At 43.8% G+C, this 16,090-nt stretch overlaps 1 protein-coding gene across 9 annotated transcripts in view; it reads left to right on the top strand.

Moving 5' to 3' along the window:
* SCHIP1 (schwannomin interacting protein 1) overlaps window positions 1–16,090 on the top strand; it is a 731,629-nt gene that overhangs the window by 603,963 nt on the left and 111,576 nt on the right. For all 9 annotated transcript variants that reach the window (XM_019627052.1, XM_019627033.1, XM_019627029.1 and 6 more), the window contains one exon: window positions 107–811. In XM_019627052.1, coding sequence (XP_019482597.1) covers window positions 107–811 — 705 coding nt within the window. The remainder of the gene's footprint in view (window positions 1–106; window positions 812–16,090) is intronic.

The raw sequence follows: 16,090 nt of genomic DNA, 5'->3' as shown, positions 1-16,090 counted from the left end.
CGCACCTCCCGCGAGGTGGGCGCGGGGCGCTGGGCCCGGGCGTTCGCCGCGGGCGGCCGGAGCAGGCTCTGCCCGGCGGCTCACTCTCTCTGCCTCCTCCCCCCAGGATTACCGAGAGGATGGGATGGATCTAGGCAGTGACGCCGGCAGCAGCAGCAGCAGCAGCAGCAGCAGCCGCGCCAGTTCGCAGTCCAACTCCACCAAAGTGACCCCTTGCTCCGAGTGCAAATCCTCGTCGTCGCCGGGGGGCAGCCTGGACTTGGTGTCTGCCCTGGAGGACTATGAGGAGCCCTACCCGGTCTACCAGAAGAAGGTGATTGATGAGTGGGCGCCCGAGGAGGTCGGGGAGGAAGAGGAAGAGGAGGACAAGCGCGACGAGCGAGCGTACCGGGATGACCGCTGTCCGGCCCGGGAGCCGGGGGACGTGAGCACCAGGACCCGCGGTGGCGGCGGCGGGGGTCGAGGGGCCACCACCACCATGCCGCCCCCCGTGCCCAACGGCAACATTCACTCGCACGACCCCCAGGACCTCAGGCACAATGGCAACGTGGTGGTGGCCGGATGGCCGAGCAGTTCTCGGGGCCCTTGCCGGGCGGTCCAGAAGCCCCAGCCGGCGGGGGTGCGGCGCAGCGGCCGGGGCCCAGCAGCGGGGGGCCTCTGCCTTCAGCCCACGGACGGCGGGACGTGCGTCCCGGAGGAACCCCCCATGCCCCCAATGGACTGGGAGGCGCTGGAGAAGCATCTGGCTGGGTTGCAGTTCCGGGAGCAGGAGATACGGAACCAAGGCCAGACGAGGACCAACTCCACCTCCGTAAGTTGGCCTGGGTGCGTGCCCACGCGCGCACACACGCGTACCAGCCCGCGCACACTCCGCACACACCTTCCGGGCGCTCCCGCCCGCCTGCTGCCCCATTCATCCATCCCCGAGGCTGGGGGCCGGGCGGGAGAGCCTGCCTGCTGCTCCCCTGGGGTACGGTTGCTCTAGCTGTCTGGGTTTGCTGGATGGGCGGAGTGGTGGGCGGGGCAGCCAGAGGGCCGCGGAAAGTCGCGTTAGTGGAACCAGCGACTCATTTTAATGGAATTACTTAGGGAGACGAGGTTGTGAGTCACTTGCCTGAAAATAAACCCGGGGAGATTTTGGCACCGAAGTCGGTGCTTGCGGGTGATATTTCCAGTCGTAATAGTTGTGGCTTTGTCATCCGTGGTGGGTCTCCCATCGTTGCCACTGCTTGTCCCGCCCATATACAGGCTGTCCCTGTGCACACGCACACACTCGCCTGCCCACACCTCTGGTCTGGCAGCAGGGTTTGTTCCTCCTCGCGATTAAGCGGATGCTCCTGTGTTTGAATGCGTAACCGCCTTCCTAAGACTTTCTTCCTTTCTGAAACCCGGCCTATTGTTGACCTGGGGGAACCGAGAGAATTAACCTGTTAGGATGAGGAAGGGGATCCGGCCTCCGTCGCCTGACTCACGCCCTCTGTGATGAATCCTCCTTGTTTTGATAAGGAGCCTGTGCACTTCCTCCCCGGAGGTCACTGCCTCAATGCAGGAAATCCAGCGAGGGCAGGAGTGCAGGAGTGGGAAAGAGAGAGGGCGGGAAGGAGGGCTGCATCTTTAATGAGGAGCTCTGACAGGTTCACACTTGTCTCAATATCTTTTTTTTTGCCCCTGAGAGGAGAGCAGATAAATGACTTCAAAGAAAGCATCATGAATGTAGCTACCCTATTTATCACTGTTTTGAGATAAAGCAACAGTTGTAATTTGAAATCATTAGTGATGTCCCTAAATGGGGCTGAAGGGCACCGTTTAAATGTGCTGCTTTCAGTGTGTGGCAGCTGTGTGGCAGTGTGGGAAAGTGCTTGCTTGCAGGTGTCATTTTTCAGCTCCAGGGCCCTGGGGCTACTGGAAATTGGGTGCATGCACTTATGACTTCAGGGGTGAGGATGGTAACTGTGTTTCACAGAGAAATTGGCACCGTTTCCATCTGAGACAGCCGTTGGCTGACTGACGCCACTGGTAATGTTCCTTGAGAAACTACCTATTAAATTAACACTCTAGTTTTAATCCTAGGTTTTACATGGCCACTAGCGGGCATGGAATCTTTCTATGCCAGCCACTGTGTGTCTTTTTCCTTGCAACAGAAAAGATCCTTTTCCCACTTAGTGTTTGAGAAAAACTACCTCATTAAGCTCCTTGAACTTTAAAACAATGACCTGAAGATAAAGGTTTCGTTTACTATTGCATGACATTTATACATTTCAGGAAAATGTTATAATTAGGTAGACATGCAAAGTTAGGGTGTGATGGTGACATGGAGCTCCATTATTCAAAAGTTATTAAACAAGATATTATTGAGCGTCCCTGTGTTACGTGCTAAATTTGAGGTATGATTCTCAGTGCTGCAGTTACTCACCTGTCTACGTGGAACTGGAATTGTGGTGAGGGGAGGTAGGGATACAGAAGGAGCCCTCTGGACACTTAAAATTTAATGGCTTGCTGCCAGCTTCCCCTCCCCGAATACACACACACACACACACACACACACACACACACACACACACCGTCTCTTGTTTTTGTGAAGACTGAATCTTTCCTTCTTGGGCAATCTTTGAAACTAAAGGTATCTCCTCACCTAGTGTACGTTTTGCATATTTGGGTTCCTTTCCTCCCCCACCCCCACCCAAGCCTCCTAAAAATGGCCCCTCTGGGCATTGCCTCCATAAGTCACACAGAGAGATTTGGGTTCCATTGCTTGAATGCAAGTATGTGTAAAGAAAAACGAGGAGAGGAAGTGGCCTTTGAGGTTGTTTAATATTAAAGTTTCCACGTTTTGGTTTGTCGTTGAACAAAATTACTAGCCAATGTTAGTTTAAAGTAGTGTTTTTCAAACTATAAGTTAACCCATGAAATCACCTTAGCATTTAATAAAATAGAAGGTACTACATAGCGCGTTGCAGGTAGTCGTGGTCAGCTTAGCTTTTTAAAACTTGTGTTTCGTTTTTAGGTATGCACTGGGTCACAATGTAAGTTTTACCTCTCACTGTGGATCGCTGTCATAAAAGTTTGGAAAACACTGACTGAAATCCTGTTTACTTCTGCCTGGGATAAGTGGGAGTATTTTAACCATGAGGACAGAAATTTGGGAATAACGAAGGAGTTGTGTAAAAGAGACAGGCTTTCTTGGAGTTGTTCAAATGAAATAATATTTTTGCTACTCTTTAAAAAAATTGTGTATAAATACATTTAAATGGGATTACTACGTACTATTGGGTGGAGGTGTATACAATGAAAAAGAGGGGTAGGTTTTTTTTCACCTGTGAAGAGAACCACATAAGCTTATTCCTACCTCAGGGTTTTTGGACATTCTCTTTTGGAACCAGGTGGCTGGCTCCTTCTCATTATCCCAAACTCTACTCAACTCTCACCTCCACAGAGAGACTGCCCCTGACCACCTTCCTTAGAGTAGAGGAAGGCACTCTTTTCCCTACCAAGACACTCCCTGGGCATTTTCTTAGCGCTTGTCACTACCTGACATTATCTTGTTTCGTTCTCCTTCATTTGTAGCCTCTCTAGAATCTGATTGGAGGGCAGGAATCTTGCCTGTCTCTTAATTGCTGTAACCTAGTGTCTGCAACAATCCCTGGGCTGTAGTAGGTTCTCAAATATCAAATGAATGATCAGTGAATGACTTCTGTGACCCACACGCCAGCCCACTCATTTTACAGTTGAGAAAAACTGAGACCCAGAGTTCAGCGATTTGCCTAAGGTCCCAGAGAGAAATTTAGGAAGGGGGTTGGTTCTTTCTGCCGACACCAGACTAGATTTTCTTTCTGCTTTTTTAATGCTTAAAATAATTTGAAATAAAAGGAAAGAGCCCCCACTTCCTTGAAATAATTTAAAGGGTTTCCTAGTCATTAGTCCTTTTTTGTATGTCCTTAGTATTAAGGTCAGAAGTAAACTAGAAAATAATCAAAATCCCATTACTTACAAGTCTCCTCTCAGACAGGGTTTGGTTTTGGTTTGTTTTAATGAAATAACATTGAGCTCTGCAGAGCAAAACCATGATAGCACAGGTCTTCTCACTCCTTATCCAGGTCTCCTTTCTTCTGTCAGCTGCAGCAATACACTCAAAAGGAAGGACTGAGGTCTCAAAAATGTGTTGACAATCAGTTGTCCCTAACCCAGGGAAGATTTAGAGGCAAATTTAAAAAAAACAAAAAAAACCCCCCCACAATATTTAGGTGGTATCTAAAGCCTAGGGCTAACTTTTCTGGAATGGTGCAAGCAGCCAGTCTCTCTCTTGGTGCCAGGTGCCAGTGACTAAGGGTGAGCTTGGATGCTGCCAGGAACTGTTAGTGTCAGGGCACAGGGGTGCCTGAGGAGCTCTAAAGGGAACGCTTTGGTGACCTAACTTCCTGCTGTCTTCTAAGAGCTGACTGCTCCAAGACAAATCTGTGTCATCTCAGGCAGCCCAGACCTCTCCTTCATGTCCCAACCCCCCACCCTGATGTCAGAGCCTTGAGGGCGGGCAGCAAGGTTACTTACCTCACTGCCTATTCCCCAGCAGCTCCACTGTGCTGGCACCAATGCCTGACACAGGAGGAGACTTTCAACCCAACAACCAGAACTCCCAGAAGCGCACCTTCCAATTGGCCAGCCCCTGCTCATCTGGTACCCATGTGTTTCTCAGTCCTGCCCTGGGCCTGCATCACCTCAGGTGTGTGGATGCTTAAAGGCCACACACAGTTAAGGAGGGAAGAACAACCCTGGGTATCTGGTGCTTTTGTATCAGATTTAGAACCAGGGTGGCAAGTTTAAGGGCATCCTGAAGTCTCCTCTCCCCGCCTACTCTGACTGGGGAGCTGGCTTGGACAATCCTGAGGGAAGCCTAGACCTTCTCTTCAGGGTTCCCTCTTTTCCCCCTGCTTCTCCGGGTTGTCACAGTGTCACTGTTTCTGCCTGCTCAAGGGACTCCCCCCAGCATCACCAAGTGGGGTGGGGGTGCCACTGTCTCAATGTACAGCTCTTCCTAAATGGGGTATAATTTCACCTCTTTTTCTCAGTGGTCTATGCATGAGGTTTTCTCTTCTTTAGTGTCTGTGGTCCTCTATGTTTAGCCTATTCCGTCTCTGGAAACACACTCCCATTTTTTCTCCCAATTCTCCCTCCTTTTGATTCTTTTTTTTTTTTTTAATAGCTCTATTGAGGTAGAAGCCACTGCACTTATTTCAAGTCTACAATCCGATGAGTTTTGACATATGTGTATACCTGTGAAACCACCGCCAAAATCAAGATAAATAACGTATCTCTCACCTCAAAAGTACCTTGTGCCCCTTTGTAACTCCCCCAGTCCTGTCCCTTGGCAACTACTGGTCTTATTCCTATCACTGTAGGTTAGCTTGCACTTTCTAAAGTGAATATCGGTGGAATCATATAATACATACTCAGTTTTTGTCTGGCTTCTTTCACTCGACATGTAATTATTTTGCGATTCATCTGTGTTGCTGTGCATGTTAATAGCCCACTCTTTTCTATTGCTAGTGCTCCATTCTATGGACACCCCCTGTTGATGGACGTTTGGGTTGTTTCTAGTTTTTGTCCATTACAAATAAAAGTGCTATCCACATACAAATCTTTGTAGTTTCATTTCTCTTGGGTAGATATCTGGGACTGGAATGCCAGGGTCATGTGGTAGGTGTGTATTTAACTGTTTAAGAAGTTGCCTGTTTTCCCAAGAAGTTGTACCATTTTACTATTGCCATGATTCTTCATACGGTCCCTGTAACCATGGCTTTCTCTCCCAATGGTTCCTCTATTCCATCTGTGTTTTGGGTGACTTGTAGGATATCTCCCTTCAGGTGACTGGGATGACTGCTCCCCTGTCTCTTAAAACAATGAGAAAGCACTGGGATTATATCTTACATTCAATAAAAGTCATTACACCCAATGTTCAAAAAGGAAAGGACTCATTTTTAAATTAGAGAAGAGTTCTAGTTGTAGACCCAACACATTTTAATTGCAGTTTTATTATTTTTTAGTGCCTGTGACAGGTGCGTTTTCCCCCATTTAATGAGAAGATAAGAAAAATTTTAATTGACACGTTAATTGAAAGCAGTCTCCTGATGAAGTTATTTCCTAAGTACTTGAAAATAATTTGTCTTTTTATTTGTTTGCTCTATTAACTAGTAACAAACTTTAAATTACTTACATTTCTTCCTAGAATGGTACAGATTACAGGTTATTTTCAATGTATTATTCTGTAAGAATTACAACCCAGTTGCTCCTACGTTAACGACACTGTTAAAGTAGCTTGAATGGCTGAGTAGTTTGTTTCCTTCGTTCCTTGGGCTATGTTTAAATTACGTGAATTCCCTTTTTTTTTTAATAGAGTGAATTGAAAGGTCTTTATTACTCCTACAAAATATAGTCAAGTTTATGAGTTTAATAAGTTATGTGATTCAGCAGCCTGGGACACAGCAGTGAGAACATTCTGTGTGGTATGTAGGTATTGCTTTTTCCCGTTAGTTAAGAGAGCACTACACGATAGTGATGAACTCATTTTGTTTTTTCACTAGTAGCAGACATATTACCAGAGCTAAACGTTTTCTGTGCTTTTACCTTGAAATGTTTACTGCCATCTTTGCTTGCTTTTCTAATTTGTGTTGATTTTTGTTCAAGAGCTGCAAAGGGCTGCTCTCTCCGTTATCATGTACCTCAGGACTTTAAAGAAATAGTGTTGGGTTTAAAAACAAAATAAGTCACAGGTAAAGTACAAGTTCTGGGGCTGTGTGTGTGTGTGTGTGTGTGTGTGTGTGTGTGTGTTTAAGCTTCCATCTGATGGTTCACCCTATTGTGGAACCCACCTTTTGAAAATCTTACTTAGTTGGATTAAAGGAAACCTTGGCCTACCAACTGGTTTGCACACAGTCGTTTAAAACATCCTAAGGAAAAAATTTCAGGGTGCGTATCTGAAAAGCAGGCACGGGTATTCTCAGCACACATTTGTTGAGCTCCTTGAGTGTTTCACAACTGACATCATGTCACCTTCCTCCATCCTTTTCTGGCTCTGCCTGCATTTTCCAGTCCAGGTCCTTTACCTGGCACCCCTTATTACTTCACTCCTGGGAAGGCCCAGAATGAGCCCTTTGCTCAGTAGCAGGTCCAGATGTTGCTGCTATTGTCCACCCAACAACCGCCCAGCACTTGCTTCTCCAAGGTCTGCCCTGATTCAGAGCCCCGCCTCCTTGGGGAAGTGGTACCACCTCAGCTCTGAACACCCTCTCTTCTGAACTTCTGTTCCACTGTGTACCACTTCCTCATGATTCTGTTGTAAAAGTCTTTCTAGTTTTTAGTGTTTTCATGTTCACTGTCATCTTTGATCTTTATGACACCTATAAATTGGGCAAGGCAGTTATTATTCCCATTTTAGAGATGAGAAAACGGAGGCCCAGGTTCAGGGATTTGCCTAAAGTCTCGTGCCGGACAAAACTCAGATCAGACCTGTCAGTTTCTAGCTCTGGTTCCAGACTCTTTCAGTGGCATTGTTTTATATTCTAGGTTAACTTTTTGTGGGTATGTTTCTTATCTGCCTGCTCAAACACATATGTAATACAGACTCAGGCATTTCCCGAGGAATAGACGTTTGATGAATGCTTATCTGGTTGGTTAATGTATTTTGTCACCCTTTAGTTTTTAAATTTATTCAAAGCTGCTATATGAACTGTCTTATTTGTACTTATAGATAGTAATAACAAGTCCTTTCTTAGAACCTTATCTGAACTTTGTAGCATTACATTTTCATTTTAAAACAGAAATTTGTTTTTCCTCCTGGACCTTTGCCTCTGAAGACATGAATAGTTTTGTTTTCTTATGTTTAAAATTCCATCGTAAGTATTGTAACAAAACGGGCTTTTGCAAATGCTTTTCTTTAGTTGCTTTATGCTCCTTGAGCTGTTAGGACAGACGACGCTTTATACTGTTGATGCTTTATATTGTCAGTGACTGGGAGATGATTTTGCACACCACTTGTGTAAAAATTCAAGTGTCAATTATGTTGAGCATTAGTAGAAAAGTAATAGGATTTTAAAAATAGAAAGGATCTGAGAGGTCACCTCATCAAACCCTCACCATTTTCAAAGGAGGAAACGGCTCTTATGGAGATGAAACATCTTCCCCCAAACTTCCTCAGCCCAGGCCTGACTCAGCCTCAGGTCACCTGACTCTCAATTCCCACTTTTAATGAGCTCTGCCCTTCTTCATCTGATGCCACCTTTTTTTTTTTTAAGTGTTTTCAAAACTCAATTTGGAGGACAGATCCAGTCTCATCTTCAAGACTGGAAGTGGATTCACTTGATAGAAAAGTTTCTCATTTATTGTTCATTTTTCTTTTTCTTTTTAAGCCTGTGTTTTCTCAGACAATTATAAATAGCTTTCTTCCATTCAGACGTCAGCTCATCACTGTGTGTATTTCTGCCACAGAACGGTACTCTCCCCGGGCTGACAGTGCTCATCACTAATGTTTCTTGTCAGGTTCAGGATAGTTGTAGTTATCACTCTCCTCCATTTACCAAGTCTCAGCAAATCTATAAGAGCCCTCATTTGTTCACGTGCTCTGGGTTTGTTTGTTTGCTTTTTTTTTGGCTTCTGCTTCACTTTTGTGACTAATTTTGTTATTTTCCTTATACATTTGTTAAATAACTACGTCAAGCATGTTCTACCAATCTTTATTACTTGCCTTTCTCTGTTTTCATTCATGCATATACTCAACCTAATTTTATTCTCTCCACCAGACCTAGTTTTCAATACCTGTGCCATTTTAGGCTAGTCCCATTTTTGTCCTACTCTTGTGATATTTTCTCCATAAAGTGTATATAACTCAAAAGATGGTGGTTTAGGCTAGGAAATGCCCAGGTGATAGAAACGAACCTGATCAGTGTTTGTTCAACCGCAGGTTGCTGGTTTTTCAAAAGTACTTGTAAAGTATTTTTTAGTTATGTCTAACTGATGTGAGGTTGTATTAAAGCAAAGCTTATTGGAAAAGAGTTATCAGTTTTCTTCAGTCTGGTTTGTATATCTGATTTTCCTAATAATTGCCACTTGTATCTGTATATTTTACTGATACCCCAACATCTCCACCCAAATATTTTATATTTATTCATAGTTAAATGACCTTTTTTGGCATATCCATCATCAGCAATGTCATGCTTATCTTTTTTCCCCCTTCTATTTCTGTCTCTCTTTAGTATTTATGGTTCATGAAAGTGATTGTGAATCTTTCTTCCTTGGGATGTTAGCATAGTATGCAAAAACAAAAAACAAAAAAAAACCCTTCAATTTTTATGGATTACAAGAAGCAATGCATTAGTCAGCAGCTGATTTCTTCTAATTCATCGATTCCAGAGGGTTTTATTGCCCATGTCCTTATAAACTCTTCCTTCAAAACTCTTCCTTGTAGAAATGTCTTAATTATTCACAGAGTTGTTTTTTACAAAGTGTTAACAAAAAGCTTCTAAGAAGAAAGTTTGTGTGTCGGGCTTTTCCAGGTGATGCTCCGTTTGCCTGGTGGATGGGGCTTGTTTTCAGGGTGCTTGAGGATGGGCAGAGAACACAGCACAGACCTCCCGGCAGCAGGTTGTCCATCAGCACTTCTGTTGGCACACACCAGCTGATGGGCCATGCTGTGGTCCCCTCAGAAGCACACACCACTGCTTCCTCCTCTCGGATCCCCTCACTGTGGTCCTCAGCTTGCCTCTGTTTCCTCTTCCACGCCTGTGCCGGTTTACCTGTGTGTGTAGGGAACCAATTCAAAGTCCATAAGAAAGTGGCTCATCTGGCTCCAGGCACCTCTAGTGGCCAGGGCCCCTGGCTAAGCTCCCCCTTGGACCACTGATGGTGACCAGGGTCCACACGCTCACAAACAGGTTGTAGGCATGCCCAGGACAAAACAACAGGTAAGTTGGGGCAGCTACTTAACTAATATAACTAGATGCTGCTTCCTTCTTGGTTTGCCATATATGGAAAGAGCTTAGCTGTCTAAAAGAGTTTAAAGGGAATGAGGTAATTTCCTCATAATTCCTAAGATCTCCAGCAGTGCTGTAAATTTAGATTTGAGGTTAGAACATTAAAAAATAAAAACAAAACCAAAAAAGCTGTCGTGTCATGAAATGCTGAGGCATTTTTAATGTCAAGTCCAGCAGCATAATAGCTTGTATCCCCTTTTCCCCACCCAAAGAAAGAGTAGTGTTAAACTTATTTCCAAAATAACAAGGGCCTGATCCTGGGAACCTGGCACAGTGTCTTCTTAGAGAAGAACTTAAAGGCTAATCTCCAGTCTTCTATAAAAAGAACATGTTTTCAAATAGTTTCAAAACCAATTTAGCCTTCTGTTTTTCTCCTCATGGCACCAGTAGCTAAAAATTATGCCACTTATGAACATTACAGACATTTTTTTTATACAATCTTATATAATTTTTGGTCCATTTTGACCTGGTCTGACATTTTATTAGGAGCCACTGATTCTTAAGTTCTCTGTCCTTTTCATTTCCACTCTAAAATTGGTCCTATAAGGAGTAAGAGAGAAAACCACTGGGATTTCATGTTTGAATACTTAAATTATGTAATCAGTGATCTCCTGTTAAGAGTGGTTATCCAGACTACAGCGGCCCCACAGCCTGACCCAAATAGCCTTTAAAGTAAGACCTCATTCTAGAAGGACAACTTTTGGCAGCAGAAATTTAAAAAAATTTTGAATACCTACTCTACTGTGGTATGATGGTTTCAATATTAGATTTATTCTTTCTGTGTTTCTTACAGAAATGGGCAATAAAGCAAATGTATAATTGTGCTTGTACTAGCACATGAGTAAGACCCTACAAAGAGTCCAGTGCACTGGAAGCCGAATTTAAACTCTCTTTTATTGTAGCAGCAAACAATCACACTGGGAATCAGAATATTAGAGATGGAAGGACGGCAACCCCAGATGCTTCCAGAGGCCACCTAGGTAATTAGTAGGAGCAGTGGGTCAGGTGGGAGCAGGACTGTGGTGACCTGGAGGACGTGTCCCGGGGATAAAGGGCAGCTGTTCTTCCATACTGGCTGACTTGTTGCCATGCCAGAATATAGTCTCAGCCTTCTAATATGTCAGGAGAAGCCCAAGACCCAGGCCAGGTTTTTATGAGGAATATCTTGAATATGAAATGTTGGCAAGTAACTTTAAATAAACACATAATTTTATGGGGCTAACAAACATATCTGTGGTTCAAAATAAGGCCTGTGGGCTACGAGTTTCCCACCCCACACCTAACCCAACCTCCTCATTTTACAGATAGGAAAACAGAGAACCAAAAAGGTTAAATGAGTTAGTCGAGGTGGGGGCCGAGGTGGGGCAAGGTGGGGGTAGCTTGCTGAGAGGTCTGGTGAGATTCTAGAAATGAGAGATCATAGGGAAGAAATCTCATGAAGGGGCGTGCTTATTTTTGACACCAGAGTAGTATTTTTTTCCTTCCTTTCAGTACTTAAAATAATTTGAAACTAATATCCAGGGGGAAAAATATGAGATACCTTACACACCGTACTCTGTGTCACTTAATTTTTATGTACGTCTCATTATTTAGAATTTAATTTTTTCTTTCACCTTCAAAGCATTTCAAAAATTGGTCTGTTAATCAGAATCAAGTAAATGTATCATGATTTATTTTTCATTATTTATGAATAACGAAAAGGAAGATCTTTTTTAAGAACAGGTTATCTTACACATACACACTGCATGGTATGTGGCCTCAGTTCTTTTATCTGCTAGAAACTCACCTGGGAACATTTAATTCCTAGGGGCGGTCATAAGGGTGAGTTTTGATAAAACTTCTTATTGTTCTATGGAATCTAATGAAACTTCAAGATTGCTGAGTTGTATTGAGATTTTATTTAATTGTAGCTGTTATTACATTAGTATTGAGAAGGGCCTGTTGAAAGTATAGAGGTTGGAAAGTTATTTTTTTCTCCTTTAGAACTACTGGCTGCAAGTACAAAGTTAGCACAGATTTCATACAAGCAAGACAAGTTTGGTGTGTCTATTCATTTTCCTTTAGAAAAATAGGAAATACTGTGCACTTTACTTTTTTTTTCTTTTCTTTTTTAAAAAAAAAGCTTTTTATTTTGGAATAACTTTAGACTTACTGAGAAGTTCCAAAGTTATTACAGAAATATCCCAAATATCGTTCACCAGCTTCCCTTCATGTGGTACATCTGTCAAAACTAAGACATGAACATTTGCACAATATTATTACATAAACTACATGCTTTATTTGGATTTACATTAGCTTTTAAAATTAGAAAGGTTGTATTAAAACTATTCAACAAAGGTGGTAAGTACTATATCCTTGTAGACTGTGGCTTGAGGAGAGAGGAGAGTTAGGTGTCTCCATATTTTCCATTATGCCCCCACAAAGTCATCCAAGCAAACAAAATCTAAGCAGTTTCCATTAGTGAGTTTGCTTTGTAAATGCATTTTGAAGACGCGTTTTCTAGCCCCTCTTCCAGACCAGTTGCCTTTCCTCAGTCCCTCCTGTGTGGAAACTGCAGCTACCTCTGTGGCGAAAGCGTCTGTAGGGAAGGGGCAGAAGAGAGAGGCAGGTGAAGAGAGAGACACAGGCTCACATGCCTGTCCTCTCATCAGGAAGGACAGCGAGGGAGGGGACTGTGTTGTGAGCTCCCAAGTGTGGAAATAAACTATGTGCTTGTCCACAGTCTGCTTTCATGGGGGCCGTGGACAGCCACAGGTTGTCATGTTGTTTGGTTCGCCAACATCCAAATCTTTGGTTTGTTTGTTTTTTAAACTATGGAGCAGCTTTTTATCTTAGGAGCTTACTTCTTTCAAGTTAGGTTTTTGGTGGGATTGCAAAAGCTCTGCGAGTGTGTGGTATGAAAATTGCGACAGAAGGAAGTACGTGACCGTTGTCTACATAGAGCTCTAGGTGACCTGGGGGACAAACACCACTCGTGATGTAAGATGTGTGCTGTCGTGAGGAACACGTATGGGAGATTTTATAGATTAGAAATGTTGAGGAAAGAGGGTTGAGACTCTTTCTTGAGTGGAAAGGAAAAGGAAACGGGCATATCAAAATGTTCGCTATCAGAATGAGTGATCTGAATTTAAAACACTAAACTCAGTGGGCACCAGGCATAGTTTTGTCAGCAACAGAAGGATGTCCCATGACTCGGTGAGTTCTCATAACGAGGGTTTCCTGGTTACTCATTCTCTGCCTTTGGATGGCCTGATTTTGCTGACAGAATCAGTCATTTCCTCTTTGGATTCCCAGAATTCTTTTGCTAATTACATACATGTTTAATGTACTGTGGATATAATACTACTAACTAAACTTTTTTTTTTTCGACAAAACACATGCAATATCATTGAAAACTGTGTACTTTCTAGACCAAAATGTTTTGAATGACTGCTTGAATTTATATAGTCTCTTGATGTTCATTAGAGGCTATGCTTGAGGATGGATAGATGGGTATCGCCGACCTCGGTGTTCTAAGCTTTTCCCTCCAATGGTGGATGTTCATGCATTTTGCACCCAGCATGAGTTACCCTTCCTAACAGCTTCCAGGCTCCTTTCAGGGCATGACCCCTTCCCTGCTGTGAGTGAGGTTTCCTGACTCATGTTCTCAGAACCTCAACCCCAGCTTCTGCCTCCCCTGGCTGGGCCTCAGGTGGACCAGCTCTCCCAGGAGTTGGAGTCTAGAGTCCTGGCTGCAAAGCCCTCAGGAGCAGCCAGAGGCCCTCGCAGTGGGGACTGCTGCTGACCCCTTCAGGGTTTCTGCTTCCCGACCCTCCCCACCTTCCTAGGTCTCCCCATGTTTCCAGTGTCCATCTCCTATGGATTCTGTGAGTTGAAAACCATGTTGGTTTTATTGCTTTCAAGTCAGGAACCCTAACTGATAATAGCAGGCAGTCTTTCGACTAAGGACCCAAGTTCAAACATCACAGTTGTAGGCCCAGTATCACTAGAGAGAAGTCTTTAAGGTTTTGTGAGTCTTTCAATCATTGAATATCGAAGGTGGAAAGGACCTTGGAGCTCATCTGGCCCAATCCCCTTCATTTTACAGGTGAGGAACTAAGCACGCAAAGTGAAAGAGACTCTCAAGGTGTCATAGAGGGAACATGCCACACTGATATCCTACACGGAGACCTCATGGCCCATCTGCCACACACCCTCACTCTGCTTCCCTGTCCCTGTGTCCCTGTGATCACTTCGGGGTGATGAGGCAGAACTAAGGGTGGCATCAGTGGCCTTGGGAGGGAGCAAAGCTAATTAGACCACACAGGAATCCAACTTATGGTTGTTGGTGTTAATACCAAGATGCAAACACTGAGCAGAAGCGGCAGCTGTTCGTTCAGCCTCAGGTGTCACCCCAGTGCCCCCTGATGCCCGTCCAGACATGTCCTTTTGTTTCAGCTGAGACCTGCTCTAAGGAAGTGGCTATCAGCAGGCTCTGGAATCAGACGGACCTGTCCCAGATTAGTTGTAGTAGCCTCCTTTTTTATTATTGGGATGAAAACAACTCGTATTACGGTATAAATTCTGTGTTTTTAATGTAAATTAAAGGTTGTCTTCTAACTATTCCTTATTTTATGGAAACTGTGTTTTTATATAGTCTCAGTGTACTGAGTCTCTGATTTTTGAAAGGGGAAACTTACTGAATTTACTTTCGAGCCAGAGCTATATTTTTAAATTGCTCATGTGAAGCTTTTCAGCGAAGTCGCAGAAATCCACAAAGTAATGTCTGCCAAGAATGTCCTTAATATTTGTCACTGTTTTTCTTCATAGCTTTATTCAGTCAGTGAACATATATGGGATGCCTGTATGTGTGAGGTATGGAGGAAAAGATGAGCAGAGGCTCAGGTGGCACGGGTCCCATCAGAAAGCTTCTTGCGCTCGTAGAGCTTGCCATCGGGTGGAGGAGCTGACAGGAGTCACATAAGCCCATGCGGCAGGTGCTACCAAAGAGCGCCACGATGCTGTGAAACCAGGAGCGACAGGCACAAACCTGTTTAATGACAACACCCCCAGCTGTCGCTTACTGAGTGCCTACTCCGGGCAGCCACTGAGCTGGCTACTTTGCACGTATGGTGCCTAATGCTCCCAGTGGGGGGCATGGTGGATGCTGTTACTCCCGTTTTACAGACAAGGAAACTGAAGCTGGTGGTGGAATTGCAGAGACGGTGCAGGTCTCTCTGGCTCCAAAGGCCGTGCGCTTGCCACTTCCAGTTAAAAACTATACCAAATATGTGGAACTTAGCCTCTCTCACTCATCCCCAAGAACGCTTATCTTTGCTAAAAGCTATGGCCTTATCTGATACTCTCTTGATATATAATACCCACTTATACCCACAGGCTTCTATTGGAGAATTTTTCATAAATGGACACTTTAATTAGAAGTTCATGTGATAAATGCATGGCTTTATGCCTCTTCTCTCTGCTTTGAAGGTCCCCACCACCACGTCTGTGTTTGTTTTTAATAACCAAATCTGTCCAATCTATTAAGATTCAGTCAGAAACTCTGCAAAAAAATTTTTTTTAATTAAAAAAATAAAATGGTGGTGCTAACTTTTATCAGTTATGTTAATTTCCATTGGTTTTATCAGAAATACATATTTATCATTTCTACATTCATTTATTCAATACATATTTATTGAGAACCTGCAAAAAAAAAACTTGCCCTACATATTGGCTTGAAGGAGTCATAACGATCTCCTGGCTAAGCAGAGACACGAATAAAACTGCACATTCCTGCCCTCTTGACACCCACTCCTGAGCTAACTGCTCCATAAATTGTTTTATACAGTTGACCCTTGAACAACATGGGTTTGAACTGCTTGGGTTCACACATATGCAAATTTTTTTCATCTTGTAAACGTACGGCGTAAACTTACAGTATCAATAAATACAGTACAGAGGGCCGGCCAAGTGACTCAGTTGGTTAAGAGCTCGCTCAAGAGTGCAAGCTCTGAGCAACAGAATCGCCGGTTCAATTCATGGCCCGAGCGGAGCTGCCAACAGGTGGCAGGATGGCTCAGCTAAAAAAATAA

The sequence above is a fragment of the Hipposideros armiger genome, unplaced genomic scaffold (genome assembly GCF_001890085.2).
Source record: "Hipposideros armiger isolate ML-2016 unplaced genomic scaffold, ASM189008v1 scaffold_16, whole genome shotgun sequence".
Taxonomy (NCBI): Eukaryota; Metazoa; Chordata; class Mammalia; order Chiroptera; family Hipposideridae; genus Hipposideros; species Hipposideros armiger.
Note: the sequence above shows the minus strand (reverse complement) of the source record. Positions and strands in the feature narration are given on the sequence as shown.